The sequence below is a fragment of the Primulina tabacum genome, chromosome 2 (genome assembly GCF_025594145.1).
Source record: "Primulina tabacum isolate GXHZ01 chromosome 2, ASM2559414v2, whole genome shotgun sequence".
NCBI lineage: Eukaryota > Viridiplantae > Streptophyta > Magnoliopsida > Lamiales > Gesneriaceae > Primulina > Primulina tabacum.
The window spans coordinates 499050-515586 of record NC_134551.1 but is presented as its reverse complement, the minus strand read 5'-3'; the positions used below and the strand labels follow the sequence as shown (position 1 = coordinate 515586).

General features: G+C 36.0%; 1 protein-coding gene across 1 annotated transcript in view; it reads right to left on the bottom strand.

Moving 5' to 3' along the window:
• Positions 1 to 1601: 1601 nt before the first annotated feature.
• The window catches only part of LOC142522105 (callose synthase 9), a 28775-nt gene continuing 13839 nt past the window's right edge, over positions 1602 to 16537 (bottom strand). The window contains 30 exon segments of the mRNA XM_075625262.1: positions 1602 to 2088; positions 3040 to 3222; positions 3307 to 3357; positions 3868 to 3987; positions 4461 to 4563; positions 4643 to 4801; positions 4910 to 4998; positions 5071 to 5184; positions 7398 to 7556; positions 7726 to 7773; positions 7974 to 8150; positions 8236 to 8288; positions 9101 to 9213; positions 9335 to 9418; positions 9496 to 9611; positions 10127 to 10246; positions 10874 to 10988; positions 11355 to 11532; positions 11616 to 11684; positions 12498 to 12632; positions 13457 to 13566; positions 13647 to 13807; positions 13902 to 13992; positions 14068 to 14165; positions 14921 to 15041; positions 15145 to 15317; positions 15440 to 15477; positions 15480 to 15520; positions 15600 to 15694; positions 16451 to 16475. Coding sequence (XP_075481377.1) covers positions 1852 to 2088; positions 3040 to 3222; positions 3307 to 3357; positions 3868 to 3987; positions 4461 to 4563; positions 4643 to 4801; positions 4910 to 4998; positions 5071 to 5184; positions 7398 to 7556; positions 7726 to 7773; positions 7974 to 8150; positions 8236 to 8288; positions 9101 to 9213; positions 9335 to 9418; positions 9496 to 9611; positions 10127 to 10246; positions 10874 to 10988; positions 11355 to 11532; positions 11616 to 11684; positions 12498 to 12632; positions 13457 to 13566; positions 13647 to 13807; positions 13902 to 13992; positions 14068 to 14165; positions 14921 to 15041; positions 15145 to 15317; positions 15440 to 15477; positions 15480 to 15520; positions 15600 to 15694; positions 16451 to 16475 — 3376 coding nt within the window. The 3' untranslated portion in view covers positions 1602 to 1851.

The following is a 16537-nucleotide window of genomic DNA, read 5'->3' as shown; positions in this document are numbered from 1 at the left end:
CAAGCATCAAACAATGCCAAAGGAATGAAAAAATGTCAGAAAAACTCGAAGGGACGCGTCTGTGCGCGCAGGGGCGCACGCCTGCTCGCACGCTGCCGAGCAGCGCTCGGCAGTGCCTGCCGAGAGCGCTCGGCAGGCGCGCGCACCTGCGCGCAGAAATGCGCGCGGGTGCGCGCCTGCCACTGCGCGCAGGTGCGTGCCTGCTACTGTTCATGCGCAATTTTTTTTTTTCCGATTTTTCGTCCCTTACATGTTCCGTCTACTCGTTTGAAGTTCTTTCAATATTAGATGAACTCGTTTCGAGTTTAATTCAGAACAACCGAACTTAATATTCGTTCATTAAGCTTCGTTTTTCTTTTCGAATTTTTCCAATAAAACACATTGATTAATTTGCTTAATTTTCATTCATTAAGCATCATATTTTCCAACAAGAACAACCATAGGTGTATGGTAGATGTTCCTTAGGACATTTACGTGCATAATGGTCTAGGCAGAGAAACATATATATTCCTGATGAGTCAAGGTAAAGTTTATAATGAATCATAGAAACACATATATTTTCTTTAAATTGTGAGTAATATTGACATCTCGAAACAATAAATAATCTCGAACATGTGATGTACGCGCATAATGGTGCTTGAGAGTTAAAAGTCATTCCAATAATTCATAGAAACATAGGTTATAGTTATAACAATACATAAAACATATATAAAAACATAAAATATTTTATGCATCGTAAATCTAAAAGTAAATTTATAATAAATCATAGATTTGAATATAGATTCTTGTATGAGACATTATCGTACAATCTACTAAGAGCCAGTTTAAGAGAACAAGTTAATTTTGACGTCTCGAACATCATGTATTGTATTATCCATCAATACTTATAAGAAAGATAGGTTGATACATGATTTTAGCATGAGTACCGTGTCTGAAGCTTCGATCTTCAAGATCCAAGTCTGCAACAAAACCCACGCTAAACAAACAAAAAACGAAGAACCAGCTTCTTCAGTGCGCACCCAATTGGCCACTTCAACGATTCTGAGTTGTTATAATATAATGAAAGGAATGTCACGATATTTAAATCTGACTTTAATGCCCTAACCTTTTAAACTTGTATTTTGAAGGAGATCCGGGTCCAAAATCTACGATGTTACCGCGAAGCGGAGATGGAAACTAAGTTCAAAATTGAATTGCTCTACAATTTTTTTTTTTTTACTTCTGTTAATTCGAGATGAATTCGGCAGATACGCAGATGAAAATATCAGAATTACAACAAAATTCTTTTCATCCATGATCTTGTTGATGGAACCAAGTGAGAAACAGTATGAATATCAGATGCAATAATTAAGAAAATGCATTTTTTTTGGGCATTTTACATACGCCCATTTTACTTTTTGACTCCACAATCTAGGTATCCATAGGTGGTGTTAGAAACATAGAATTCCATGGTCGGAGCGACTTGCGATGAGAATCTCCCAACTCCAAATACAGTCAAAAAAACTCTTTAAAATTTGATATTTGACCATTTAAACCATACCTTAAAAATCTGTAAAATAAGGTATATATAAAACCACTCCGTAAATTATATCTAAATATCCTGTAGTATAAATCGTGGAGATTTATTCGGTCAGAAAATTCAAAAAATTATCGAGATAGATATACATGCCATTCGTCGTACGTACATGAGCTGATTTAAAAATGAAAAGGGACAACTAAAACATGTTGTTCCATTACATCGCATTACATTAACAACCCAATAATGATACAAGACAATAATAAAAAAATTCGTACAAAAGTGAAACAATCCTCAGTTTCCTGATAGGATGTCGATACAGCTGATAGCGGAAATCATAGATCGGCATTTGGGTTGTTTCCAGCAAGAATAAGAGAGATTTCCAGGCCTCGACTGAAAGCTTGGTTGAACATAAGTCGTGTTTGGAATGTTGAAACAAATGGGAACCACGAAAATAGAGCAATAGGGATGAAAATAAGCATCCCCATAGCAGCATCATATAATCGCGCAATGGAGCGTATGGACTTCCAGAGTCCCATTTTCTTCACCACCGGCTTCCAAGCACACGCAATCTTCAATTAAAAAGAAAGAAAGCATCGAAAGGAATTCAAGGTTAAAACGAGCTAAGTCAATATAATAGAGCTCTAATCTGGACATTCAAACAGAATAAGACAGATCAATGAATTTCGTTATAACAAAGATGCACAGTTAAAAATTTTGACATGCAAATACAATTATAGGTGCGAAGATGACATTTTATGCATAACACAGTGATGCGTTCACAAAATATTAGAGAACGGAGGATTTTCCTCGCAACTCAAACATGGAGGACAGTTCCAAGATTTACCTGCGAGAATTTTCAAATAAATAAATATGTTTACGCCCTTGATAATTTGTGTGCTGTGGGCTATACTATATTTAGCACGACAGATAAATTTATTAGAACATAATCCGAGGTATTGCATTAATCTAGGCGAGTCTGCTTCATTTTTTCTTTAATCCAACAACAAATAATCATATTAACCTGAGGGTCTAAAAGAACAATAATCTCTGTATGATAGTCGTGCTCAACATTTTTTGTCCCGTAAATTAGAACGAGTTGAGAAATATCTTGCAATATTTCTTATCCCAAACAAGTACAAAGGGAGTAATAAGTGATTTCATACACGTCTCAAACTCTGCAGACGTAACAATTTTGTTGTGCTTAAGATTGCGCAAATCATTATTCAGAGTTCAAAACTTCATCAGCAGGCATAGTTAAAACTATTCAAGTTTCCTGAATGATTTCTGATAGAAAGCCAACTACACATGCGAGACAAATTCCACAACAAAAACAAAAGTCCATGAATCTCCTACTTATTTTCACTCAGGATATTAAATGTGACACAGGAGATAAACGACATCTGACCCCACAAATCCCTGCCAAAGATCATTATAATCAATACAATATCAAACTTCAGATATACTGGATGAAGATGGCAACCACAATATTTCATGAAAATCTATGAGCGCGGAAAACTTACAGAAAGAATTCCCCACCCAGTTGGCAGAAAAGCCAAGATGCAAGAAAATATATCAGTGATCGAGAGATCAGTGAACACGATGGCAACAATCAAGCCAGTCAGAGCAAGCAAAAATGAAAGACCTTGGATGAACCGCAGCAGCAGCTGAAAATTGACTGATATCTTCTGACTAAATGTGAACACCTGCAAAATCAAAAATAAAACTTTGAATTGGTTGGACCAATGAAGCTAGAGGTCTCCAATAGTTGCAATCTTCAAATATCAGACCTTGAAAAGAAGTATAAGCACAGCAAACACTACCCATGAGAACCCATATACCTGACAACAAAACAAAAGAGAAAAAAATTAGTTATTATTTTATCCAACTGCCTCTCTCAACTCCAAGAATGTGTTGTAATCATAAGTTCTTGGCACAGAGCATGCAGCGATACGGGAAGACCATAGCATGCTCAACATATCTACGAGGATCATTTTCAAATGTAAATGAGATAAAGCATCATTTTAGATAAATTTCTTTCAGCAAATGAAACGAAAAAGCAAAAAAAAATTGGAGGAAGAAAACAGATCTGACACAAACTATCGCTGACATGCTATGCCAAAATCAAAACTCCTGAGGACATTGGGCAGCTTGAACCAATAAAATGGCTCATGCAGTCACAAGAAAAATATAGCGGAGTGTTAACTTCTAACTCTAGATTCAACACCTGAGACAAATACCTTCTGGTTGCTCATGAGAAAACCACCAAGGAATTGCAATGCAAGTCGTTTAAAATGATGTACCTAATGTAGGGAAAAAACTATTTCTCAGACAAGCCAAAAAGTTTGTACCGATAGTGATGTGTTTGATCCTTGCACATCTAACTTGTAGATGATACCGTACTGGAAGATGAAAAACCGAAAGCTTAAAATGGTCTCCATCACTCTCCCACTGAAGTTTCGAATATGAGACTGCAACGATAACAATTATTAAAAAGGATCTCTACAGTCAAAGTATTGATGCCAAAAGATGAAAACTATATTCATTTACACATGGAGAAGTGACATGTGTCACAAATTAACTTAGATGTGGAAACCAAAACAAAACGCCTCACTCTTTTAATTTTTGGAAAATACAAGTCATAAAAGTTCATATTTCTCTTAATTTCCTCGGGCTTCCTAACATTTTATTTCATATTAATAACATCAAATTATCCACAAACCAAATTGGATGCAATAGTAACATGCCATCCTTAGTTAAACCTTGATCATGGAGTACATTTATGTAGTAAAAGAAATACATCCTTTTGTTTCTCATGAGTGACTAGAATAGGATGCTCTACCAATATTTGCAATCATGGTATCTGCATTATGCAATGCGCACGTACGAAGGCAAAAAAACCAACAAATAGAAGAATTTTGAGCGTGAATCCCTAATGAATTACCAGTTCTTCATCCCACCAAGCCTCCCAGCTTTCTTCTCCTTTAACACCAATTCCACCTCTATAAAAAAGCCAGTTCGTCCAATCTCGAAAATCCTCTATGGCCCTAGTAATTACAAGAAAAAGGCTTATTCTTGAACCAAGAAGGCCAAAAGGTAGGACATGAAAAAGTGCAAGAATCTTACTTCTGCCACTCAAATCCAGATGGATTAAACAAATATGGAGCAAAGAGCCAAGAAATTGCTAGGAACCAACCGCTAACAGTGAGAAGAATATAGGACAAAGCACCACCTTCATTGTATCCATAGGAAAGATATACCACCAATAACAGAACAATTTCCATCCTGAAGAAAATAGAAAATAAATCTTGGTCAATTCTCAACCTCAGACAAGTTGGCGCCAACACATGCGCGCGCGCATACATACAGAGAGAGAGAGAGAGAGAGAGAGACCCCTTAACAAAATGACTTCGTGCATAAAGCCTGTAATTTTCAGTAAACTTGATGTGACGAACCACAAATCCTCTACCAGTTGCTTGATACTGCAAAAGGTCTTTTTATATGAGCAATCACAGGTGTTTCAATTGGAAAGTAAGGACGATCATGAAGCATACCCTTGCACCACCATGAAGAATAGTCCGGCCAAAGTAATGTGTCCTAGTACCCAATGAAAATGTGAAAAATACTGTACAGAGCTGAAACTGCATGGTGACAAAACTAACTACAGCCTGCATGAAATGAGGAAAAGAAGAAAGAAACAAATGAAAAGAGTGGTATCGTTAAAGGTAGTTTTTCACATCACATTATGGAGAGAAAAGTGAAGCTTGCAAATAATTGGCAATCATAATTGGTTCACAGATTCACAATACATGCAAACACCAGGTACGTGCCTTGAAGGACATAGGGAATGAGGATTCTCAGCAGAATAAAGTGCACAACAACGATGTCATCATCTCAGCCGTTCTCATTTTTTTTATTAGAAACGAAATTTTATCGGAATAAGAAAACAAAGTACAAGTAGGCAGATGAGAAATCCACAAAAGCCACGAAGAATGAAACCTACTACACTTTCGTCAATACCATAGAAATTTCCAATCCCGAACTACGTTTGAGATAAGTAAATGGTTAAACACTGCCAATTTTGTCGTCCAACTCGTGACCCTAAATTTGATCATCTCCCAAACATCATCTATAGACTCTGCTATGTCGGTGAAAATTCTTTTGTTCCGCTCCAACCAAATTGACAAAAATAAGCAATGAATTACCACATACCAAAAATATTTACTTTTGCTCCGGGTAGGTAAACCCGACTCCAAAAGAAACATGTCCTACGCCGTTCTTGGAAAATCTACTCGAAACCCAATTCCTACAATACTTGTTCCAAATTCCGCTCGTGAACGAATAATGCAAAAGTAAATGGTCTTGATCCACTTCTTTGTTCTGGCATAGGCTACACCAGTTCGAACATAAAGTGCAATTAGGCCATCATATTTGCAACGAATTGCAGGTCGGCAATTTTCCCAAAACCACATTACAAGAGAAAACTTGAACCTTATATGGGATATGTACTTTCCAGATATTAGTAAAATACGGGAAATAATGGAAGTTGCTGATCGGGAATAATGATTCATAAAAAGAACTAAACAGAAAAAGACCCTGAAGAGTCCCCCAACCAAACACTAAAATCCTCCGTACCCACCTCCAAAGGAACAATATCTAAGACCCCTAGTAGAGTGCTGAACTTGACAATTTCGATCTCATTTAAAGCTCTTCTAAAACGCACATCCCAGGCAAAGTTGGAATTAACCAGAAGGTCCACGCCACTGATGAAATTGCTGACAGGTTTGTTAAGAATCAAGGAGATATGAAATAGAGATGGTAAACACTCTTTGAACGACGAATACACCCCCCTCCCCCAAGGATCCTCCCAAAAGCGAATGATATTATTCCCCCTTTTGAGAACCGTCCTAATTAAAAGACGAAAAGTCAGGTAAGAACGCGAGAGAAATTTCAAGGGATTTCTAAAAGTCGTATCCACGTCCCAGCCATTATCTTGTAGACCATAAATGCCTTTAATAACTTTTTTCCACAAGGAATCCCTTTTTACAAAATATCTCCACCATTCTTTCCCTAAAAGTGTCTCATTCCTCAAACAAATATTCCCCAAACCCAAACCCAAACCCCCCAATCTTTTGGTCTACAAACTTGATCTCAAGCAACTACATGACAATGCACCTCCCCATCGGCTCCTTCCCACAGAAAATCCCTCATAATTTTTCCATGCTTTTTGCCACACGAAATGGCACTTTAAAGAGAGACATGAAGTACGTTGTTATAGCATTCAACACTGACACTATCAATGTTAGACGACCCCCCTCCCCCTTGATAGGAACATTTTTTCCCAGACTTGCTAATTTCTTAGACATCTTGGAAACCATGGGCTTCCAAAAGTCAAAGTTCCTAAGATGGTCTCCCAACGGTACCCCAAGATATTTAATTGGTCACTCCTCTTTTTTACACCCAATCTCTGAAGCCAACACTTCTACCTCCACATCCGAACAATTTAATCCCATTAATTAAACGCTTTTTTCCAAGTTAATCTTCAATCCCGATTTCTGACTAAAAGAGTTGAGTATCTCCTATACAAACTTCATTATCACATGTCAACAATACGAGGTCCAACAGAATCCTAGCTTCCTGAGAGGCTCAAGAAACCTGCTAAAATAATCACTGCTTGCAATGTTTACAGTTTCATAGAATCCAAAAAGGTACATATATTTCATATACAATCCAAGAATTGGTAAGAAGATCAAACATGATAGCTTAAGTACAGCGCAGCCTGAATTAAAGACAGATCCTCCAAATCTAATAGAGTAAAATTTGTAACAAATCTGCCAACCAGCACTACCAAAGACATGAATTCACATAAAAAAAGACATACCCTCAGAAAGCCCTGTTCTAAGATGAACCCTAAAATCATAGGAACTGCTGTAAAGATTCCAATCTGGAACAGAAACTGTGCATTAATAGCCGCACTCAGAGAAGTATTATCCTTTATTTGTGCTCTGTCTAGAATGGTTTCATCAACCCCAGATAATGCCTAGAAAAAAAAATAATGTAAATATAATAAGGAACCACAGCCATAGAATTCGAGATGGAAAGATGAATAGAAATTAAACAATCTTCTCAGTATATAATTAATGTAAGAACGGCACACAGTAAGACATGAATACATTACTGTAAAAAGAGAATACAGGCTACGGACTTACCAAATACACCCTCCCATAGAGAAAAGCATACACAGTCAGCACAGTCAACTGCAAGGAGATTTGGACTTGTTAAAGGTTATCAAACAGCTTTGAAACAGGTATTAACATGGGATGCAAAGTTCAATTCTGTAAAATAAATATACACAAGCAAAATCAGACGTTGCCCAACAAATTTAGACACAAGTCCGCCATTTCATAAATCTAAGCAACAAAGCAGGAAAGTTGCTTTTCCATGAGAAATAGCTAACCATGGTGCAAAAGTAGAATCCGACTGTGGTAAAGTAAAATGAGAGCATCCTAAAAAAATCAAAGTGCTGCCCAAGCCTGTAGACATCCCTACTAAGAACTTGCTCTCCATTGCCTCCAGCAACTTTTCCTTCAAAAAGGGCAATCTGATTGAGTCCAACATCTCTTCCCTTACCAACCTGTGCAAAATTCATTTAATTAGCTAGTCTTCTCCCAATTCACATATACTCATGCTCCGAAGCTTGAAAGGAATCTAAGTTATACCTGAATGTATTCATGGTGAGTCACATTCCCTTGACGTAAAGTTGAATTGAAACCTGCATTTTTTCAACTCCATGGTTCAGGTATCTAATATGATCAACATGCTTAAGTCATTTCACAATCCAACATCAACCTAAAGCTCTACTAACACTTGATAAATCGAGCTCGACGAGCTCAAGCTTGATGGTGCTGACATAGTCAAGCTCAAGCCCAAATCCCCCCACTTAGTCCAGCTCAAGTAGTGAAACTTTTTTCTAGTTGAGCTAAAATAGAGGTCCACTCCAACTAGAATTGGCTCAATTGCATCACCAATGTAAGTGACGATATAATTGAAGTAATTCTGTATTATTAGACCACAAATCACAAAAATTTTGGACAACTGTTGCTAGGGATCGACATGTGCTCTTGCTTGGATATCGATTAAGACACGGTACTTGGGTTGTTGTAAGGCTTAAAAGATTTGAGGAGCAAAAATATCACTAAATGTAACTTTTGTAAGGGAGAGTAGTTACCAAAAGAGGGATTGTTGAAGAGCAACAATTGCTTTTGCGGGGAGAGTGATTGAAACTTGGTATTTGGACATCAGTATGGTTCAGAAGGTGTGAGATATATCATTACCGCCGACTTAAACTTTTGTTAAAATGAAATGCGCTCGATCCTACAATAATTAACACCTACTACCAATTTCTTTGAAATAATGGTGAAAAATCTGCACCGAAAACCTAATTACTTCTTTCAGAGATTATCTTTATTTCCTTTATTTGATAACCATCAAGACAAGAAAAAAATCATATCCCTTAAACATAAAGATTCCATATTAACTAAAATAAAACAAAAAAATGTTATCAGTTTCTTAAATCGGTCATACCAGAGTAGATATCTTCACTGATATTAATTACACGAGATGCCTTGCTAATACCACCCCTCGTAATATGGAACACTCTATCAAAAACATCTGGATGACCATAATGCATGCGAACCCTGAAGAACACCAAAGTATCAAGTAAAACCTATGCACGGTTTTGATTAACTTTAAGAGGCTGAGAAATAAACATAGTAGCAAGCAAACATTATGAAATAGCCATCCGCCAGCAGAACTTACTTCAGAGGATTTGCAAGAACACGTTGACCAAGAGTGACAAAACTGGATTCTTGACTAGACATGAAATATGCTAAAGAAGATACACTGCATGTGAAAGCTGAAGAGTTAGTTTATGATGAAGTATACAGAGAGAAAAAATGCAAATAAAGCCCTTTAAATACCTTCCAGTAAATACATGTTCCCTGACACCAAGAATTGTCGGAGGACGAATTCCATGATCACAATAGAACTCTTCAAGAAGATTTCTCATCTTCAATGCTTCCTCAAAATAATTATCCTGAGGGATTAGGAGTTCATTAATGAAAAAGGTAGGCAGAAATCCCCGCACTTTTCTGGACAATGACAATTAGGAAGAACAGAAAATTCACAAAAGCAAGCTAAAAAAATCCAAAAAGTAATATGTTCTTTAAGTATGTATTTTAGAACCAAAAAATCATCATGTAAACAATTTGTTTCATATTACTAGTTAGAATATAGTCATCCACATAATGGGCATGAGGTATCTGCCAGTTTGACGGGAAACAAAGAAACCTTAGAAAGGAAAGGGAAGGTTCATGCATAGAGTATGATATAAACAAGTAAGAGGCTAAAAACAGAGGTTGAAAGAAACAACTGGTCAAAGGAATCGGAATACAAATTATATTTATCAAAAGACTGATGCCACACACTATTTGCAGGACAACTTCGAACGATAGATTTAAGGAGAAACTAACACCACATAAAAACCATTATCTTAAAAAATAAACGATCATCTTAGATGGTTTCCGTATTTTTGAAAGAAAAAAACCCCACCTGATTCATGTCAATTGTCTGCACAGCATTACCACGAGTAAAGACTACAGCATGATTCTGGTTTTCAGGTTTCCCTTCACCGAGTTTAGGATTTCCTGGTAGCTTTATTGAATAGATTTCCTGTAATTTTCAAGATGATCCAAGAATTCAGCACAAATAACTTAATTGCAAATGGATTCAACTAGAGCATCACTAATGTACAAAACCTTGTGAAGTTTATCAAACAGATATAATGTCCAAATCAAAATTAAAAAATAACAAAAACCGCATATAGATGAAAATGTGCTTGATTGAAACAAAGTAGGTCGAGTAGAAATATTCTGCATAGTAAAAGATAGTAAAATTTGACGAAGATGATGATGCAGTAGAAGGAAAGGAAGAAAGAAAGACTGAATATTGAAAGGTATATATTCGGTCTAAAAGATGTAAACTCGTTACATAGTAATGGACGAATAACAGATGATGCCAAATTAGACAATTATCCTGCTCAGAGTCGCAGAATTTAAAAGCAGTCACTCCACAAGCATCACAGCAGTACATATAAACTGTAGACCTTCCACAACTGATAACGAACACAAGGTTGTTACAATTCATCTCAAAAAATCTAGATACATATTACCATAAAAAACCGGAGACCTGTACCAGGTATCCATTCCTTTTACCAGGCTTATACACATGGTTCCATATCCTAAACCACTGAAAAGAATAAAATGCAGGAGACCACACCATCTCTAATCCTTTGTTTACCTTATCTTTCCCGTTAATATCAGCCTTCACAAGTTTTGAGAAATATTCGTTGTGTACTTTTCCATCTTTAAGAGTTTCAACCACGTCAATGAATGCGACTCGAAGAGCTTCATTTCTGTGTTGAAATATATATAAGACAACAAAAATTATAGGAGAAACATAAAAGACACATATATTTAGCATCTTACATAAGTTTCCTTTCAACACAGGAAGACTTCTCTATCAATTAAAGCACTAGATCATTCTAGAAGGTAGTAATCAAGATAAGGTTTTGGCAATACCAAATATTTTATCATTATTTTGATTAAGTTAGCAAGTAATGTCAATGCTAATAATATCCCACTGAATTGGAATGGGAAACATGGAGAGTTTAAGAACTTCTCGATTTCAGATTTATTGAGAAGTTGGAGTTTTATATGTTTTTTAGCAGAGAAGGATTTTTCTTGTCCTTTTTGAAATGGCCGTCAAACAATTGCCCAACCTTTGCATTAACAGTGCAATATCTGCAGCCTCGGGTTTATGATCTTCTTTCTGCTTTCCATATATCTGACATGTAACAACATATGTGAACTTTAGATCTGCTTGAGCTCTGGCTTCAGGAGACAACTCAAAACCTTGAACATCAATCGATTCATTTCCAATAATATCTGCCTCTACATCTGAAATTAAGGATGAATCAACGACTACGTATAGATATGACAAGCAAAAAACGAGAGATGCGTCGATTACTAGATATCCAAACCTCCAGTTGATATACGCTCCAAATAAGCTTGAAGCATAAGAGCTTTCCTGTAGTACATCATTCCACGAACTGTGTCCATAGAAGTAATGAGTAATCCAGGATTAAAGAGATGAGAAAAGTAAAAGTTCATGGTACTCATTTTTTACAGTCATAAGCAACTAGGTTAATAATGTACACCAGTATATTTCCCATTAGAGCACCACCAACACAGATGGCCAAAACAATGCTTTTGCTAAATCATACATGATGGAATGTTCAGTATACAAACATGAGACCGCTGTGTGCCGATAAGAAACAAAAATATCACACTAAAATCACCATAAGGTCATAGAATTAATAGGCCCCTCCAAGAATGTTACCTAAAACTTCCCCTATTCTTGGATAGAGTAATATACAATACAAAAGCTCAAACTCATCCACTAAAGAAAGGAAGAAGTCCAAATCCAATACCCTGTGAGTCCACTTGATTCATCATGCAGGAACTTCAATGCATTCACAGATTATGTGAAAAAACCAGACTTAAACTATGCTGAAATATCTTCTGTAGTATTGCATGTTTGATGTTTCCATTACAAGTGTCACAAGATAAGATGACAAGAAATTTTTCATTTCTACACCATTTATATTTAATAATGCTACGTTATAATTTCTTAGAAATTGAATATAGAAGTTTACAGTGAATAATTGTTTTTTGGATTTTAAGCTAGAGGCTAAAAGAAATTAAGTTCATGCTTCACTAAAATAATCTGATTCATCAAGAGACAAAACGTATATAAAAATAAAGGCACTTCAATATTTTTTCTACCTTCGGAAAAGAAATGAATAAGTTTTTTGACATAACGTAAACAACCAACATGGCAAGATGCATGACTGAAGACGCACCTGTTCTGGCTAATGTCTGCCCTCGGTAAGAAGCCCAAAAACGCAGTTCAAGGATATGATTAGGATTGTCACTAAATTCTGACTCTGTCGAGTTCTCGTGCCGTCCAATCCGAGAAAGGAAATTTTTCCATTCATCTGAAATTTAAAAAGAAAACATATTCTTGAACAAAAAACAGAACACATTACAATTTCAACATGCCGGAATGCCGGATACTGCGATAACTATGGAATGCAAATAAGTTGGACAACAAAATTCAAAGAACCATAACAAGATGCCAAATACAGTGTGAGGAAGACAACCCGTAAAGAATCCAAAATTGATCACAAGTAAGGGCGTCAATGAATTATGACAATTTCAAAAGAAATAAAAAAAAACCATCTACATATTTCTAGAAAATTGGAAATCAGACCAGGACCAAAAACCTAGAGAGAGAGAGAATTGGAAATCAGACCAGGACCAAAGAGTTTCAAAAATCGCAACATCTAAATAAGATTTCTAGAAAATAAATTAGATTAAATATGCAAAGGTGTCCAAAAGAGGCAAAATAATATGTGACATAGTTTTGTGAGCTCAGAAATCAGCCTTAACGTGGAAACCGTAAAATAAAATATAATGAGAATATCAACGAAGAACCTAACCTATATCAAAAACAAACTAAAGATTAATACAAAAGGCTATAGTCTTAAGAAAAGAACGATACTCAGTGGTCCATGTGTTACTGCAAACTGCAAAATGTGGCGGCTTTGAGAAAGAAGCATCTTTCAAGAGCTAAGAATAATACTACATTTGTCCTGGAAAATTATTCAATGATTTCTACAATGGCAATAATGCACATATTAAAGGCTAAGGGGTTTTAAGGGGTAAGAATTGGCATTCAGATCAGAGAAACATCAAAAAGATTTAATCCAAAACATGGAAAAGATGAGCAGACACAACATTCAAAAAAATTGTGAGGTACCTGGATATATCTTTTGTAGATAAAACAGCGTTGAAATGCCATCTTCATTTTCCTTTAGGAGTTCAGACATGCTGTAAAGCACGGTCTCTGAGTAATATGGAGTGAATACGCTGCCCAAGCAATGGTGAGCATTACATACACATAAAATTCAGCACAATCCCCAAATCGGTGAAGAAAATGTAGCAGTTACCAAAAAGATAACATCTCCCTGACATGCTTGGCTACTGGCATCTCCATAAAAAGAGAATTAGTAAAGAACTCTAGCCTCCGTCTTGCTTCAAGATTCTTTGGTACGTTCGCAGCTGAATCTTTGATGGTGAGGAGTGCATACAATCTACTGACTTGTGATTTCTAGACATGTATAATGCATTTTAGCCCTTTCCCAAATAGAAATGTATTGAACAGATATATATATATATATATATATAGACAGATAAGAGCATACCAACTCTGCATCTCTAGGCCACTTCAACTTTTGAAAGAGACGACCCTCAGTCCTTGCCTTGAAGAGCCTATTCCAAGTCTCGTAATTTTCTCTGCATAACCGAACAGGTTCAACATACAAGTAGGAGGTGGGAGGCAATACAAAGATGATAAAGTTTTCAATAAACCTCATGTTGATAGAAAACATGTCATGCTGCATAACATCGTAAAGATCAAGGATGGCCTTAACAGCACCAGTTTCGAGTTCAGGAGTCTTATCCTTTTTCTACATAGATAAAGGAAAAAAAGTTGAATTAGCACCTAGAAATTGGATATATCGTGAAAAAAGAATACCACGTCATCCAAAAGGAGGCATGTATGTATAGAGTCAAACAATATATTAAAATAAAGTATACTGTGGAAAAAGGTATACTATCCCATGATCAATGACCTCCCAAGTACATAATAATTTGTAGTAGTTCCGATCATATGCCCACGAGGGAAATCTTGACAACTACTATATTCTAATAAAAGGTAAATTATGGATTCAAAATTGCCTCCATTAAGAACAAGATCAACCATCGATTACATAAATATAAGAGTGTGTGTGTGTGTGTGTGTTTTTATTCACATATTTTCATATTTGATTCCAGCTGGCAACATGCTGCCTTGTGTTACATAACTGAAATGATATAACCAAAAAACTGAAAATATCTTTCTGCCTTGCTCCTGTTTTGGGTCCTGAAATGTTTTGACATCACTAGGTAAGTTTCTCTCCTGAGTATAAAAGGTATGGCAGCCCTTTTGACAACCACCATCCATCATCACTCCCTTCTTTCTAAATTATATATTACATAACAAATTATAGAAGAAACAAGCGAATGGTGGTAAGACAACAGAGAAGCCAATATGTATCCAACAACATAAAGAACATGCAACAAAGTCAAGCAAAATATAACTAAACAACATCATACAATCGCAGTGTCCAAGTTTCAAAATTTTAAAAAGGGCTTCATTCATTGTCAGTCATTTAGCACGAACCAGTATTCCCAGGAGAGCTGTAACTTTCTGAATTAAAATAGGCAGTTTATTCAGGTCAAAGTCGTCGAGAATACTTCCATTTGCTATACTTCCTTGAATGTCTTCATATATTCTTTCAATCCTGATATGTTATGATAATGAACTGTGAAGTACACAACCGCAAACAGCAACAGAGCAAAACCGCAAACAGCAACAGAGCAAAAAAAAATTATGATGAACTCTACCACTTCTTCCCCTCATTGTTGCCTTCATCATCCAATATGGACGTAAGAATAAACTTGATAGCATAAAAGCACTCCTGAACCGCATATTTCATATATCCATCCTTTGAAATCCTGTCCCATAGCTCGCCCTGAGAATCTCTATTCTCCAAAGCAGTATCTTTAGCAACGAACAGCTTCAGATAGGAGAAAAATCACAAACCCATTTAGCAAGTATTACATAAAAGAAATATATCACACAGATGAAGAATCTTGCAAATTAACAAATATAATTTTATGCTCAAATACAAGGTGAGACCTTGCTAGCTAGAAGAAAAAGAGGCCACTGAACCAGGGAAGGCTCCATGAATTTTTAGGCATTTGAAGCAATTCCATTTCCCTGTTGGAAATAATCAATGAGACAGGAGGAAATTCATGTCAATCAAAACTTGTGATGTTCAAACAGGAGAATAGCTCACAGATCAGTAACATAATCTTCTTCACGCATATTCCTTATGATCTCATTCCAAAAGGGAGCAAATCGAGCAGCATCCAACTTGTTCTTCCCTAAAGCCTTAATAAGACAGACTTTTGATTTCAATATAATTAAAAAAAAATTTATAAGAAACGATATTTTATTAATAATTAAGTGTCAATTACATTAGTGGACTAGTGATCCACTAAATGAGAATCTACACAATATAATTAAAATTTAACAGCTTGAAAGTGCCAAAATGCTGAATGGTTGAACAAATAATGGAATACGAAATACTTTAATTAGCAGGGTGATACTATTTCAAAGAGAAGTTGAATTGCAATTCCAATATCAAGCACTTCTCAATCCAATATTATTTATGACTATTTACACAAATTCTACGAGCAAAGAAAGAACCAGTGTCATTTGCTAATTCTCCTTAATTTTTCAGCTTAACCAATGGAAAAACTTTAACATTTTTCTTTTATATAAAATGAAGTCTATGTTCTTGTGATCAACCTGAAGGGTTTCATTAGTCGCCGGTACTTAATCCCAGCCCTTATCTCCTTTAAAATTGTGGATTAACTAATTCAAATCTAAGCGGGATCCTTTTGTTTCCCAAGCAATGGAATTTTAAAGGACATACTTGTAACCATTCGGTCCCAAGCTCAATTACTTCCTTAAAACCAAATCAAACAAACCAATAGAAACATCAGATCATTCTACAATGGTAATGACAGTAATTTGTTCTGTGCTTTGTGCCGAGTTATTTTAGTTTCTCCTTCATCCTTGCAAGATTAGGTTTGTAAATTAGTAAACAAAACCATTAGCTTCCATCAGGGTGGTCTAACAAACCTGACCAGATGGCTGGATTGAATCCCTGCCACAAAAAAATACTTTAATTTCAGAATATACAATTTCTAATGGGAGAGAAAGGTATCA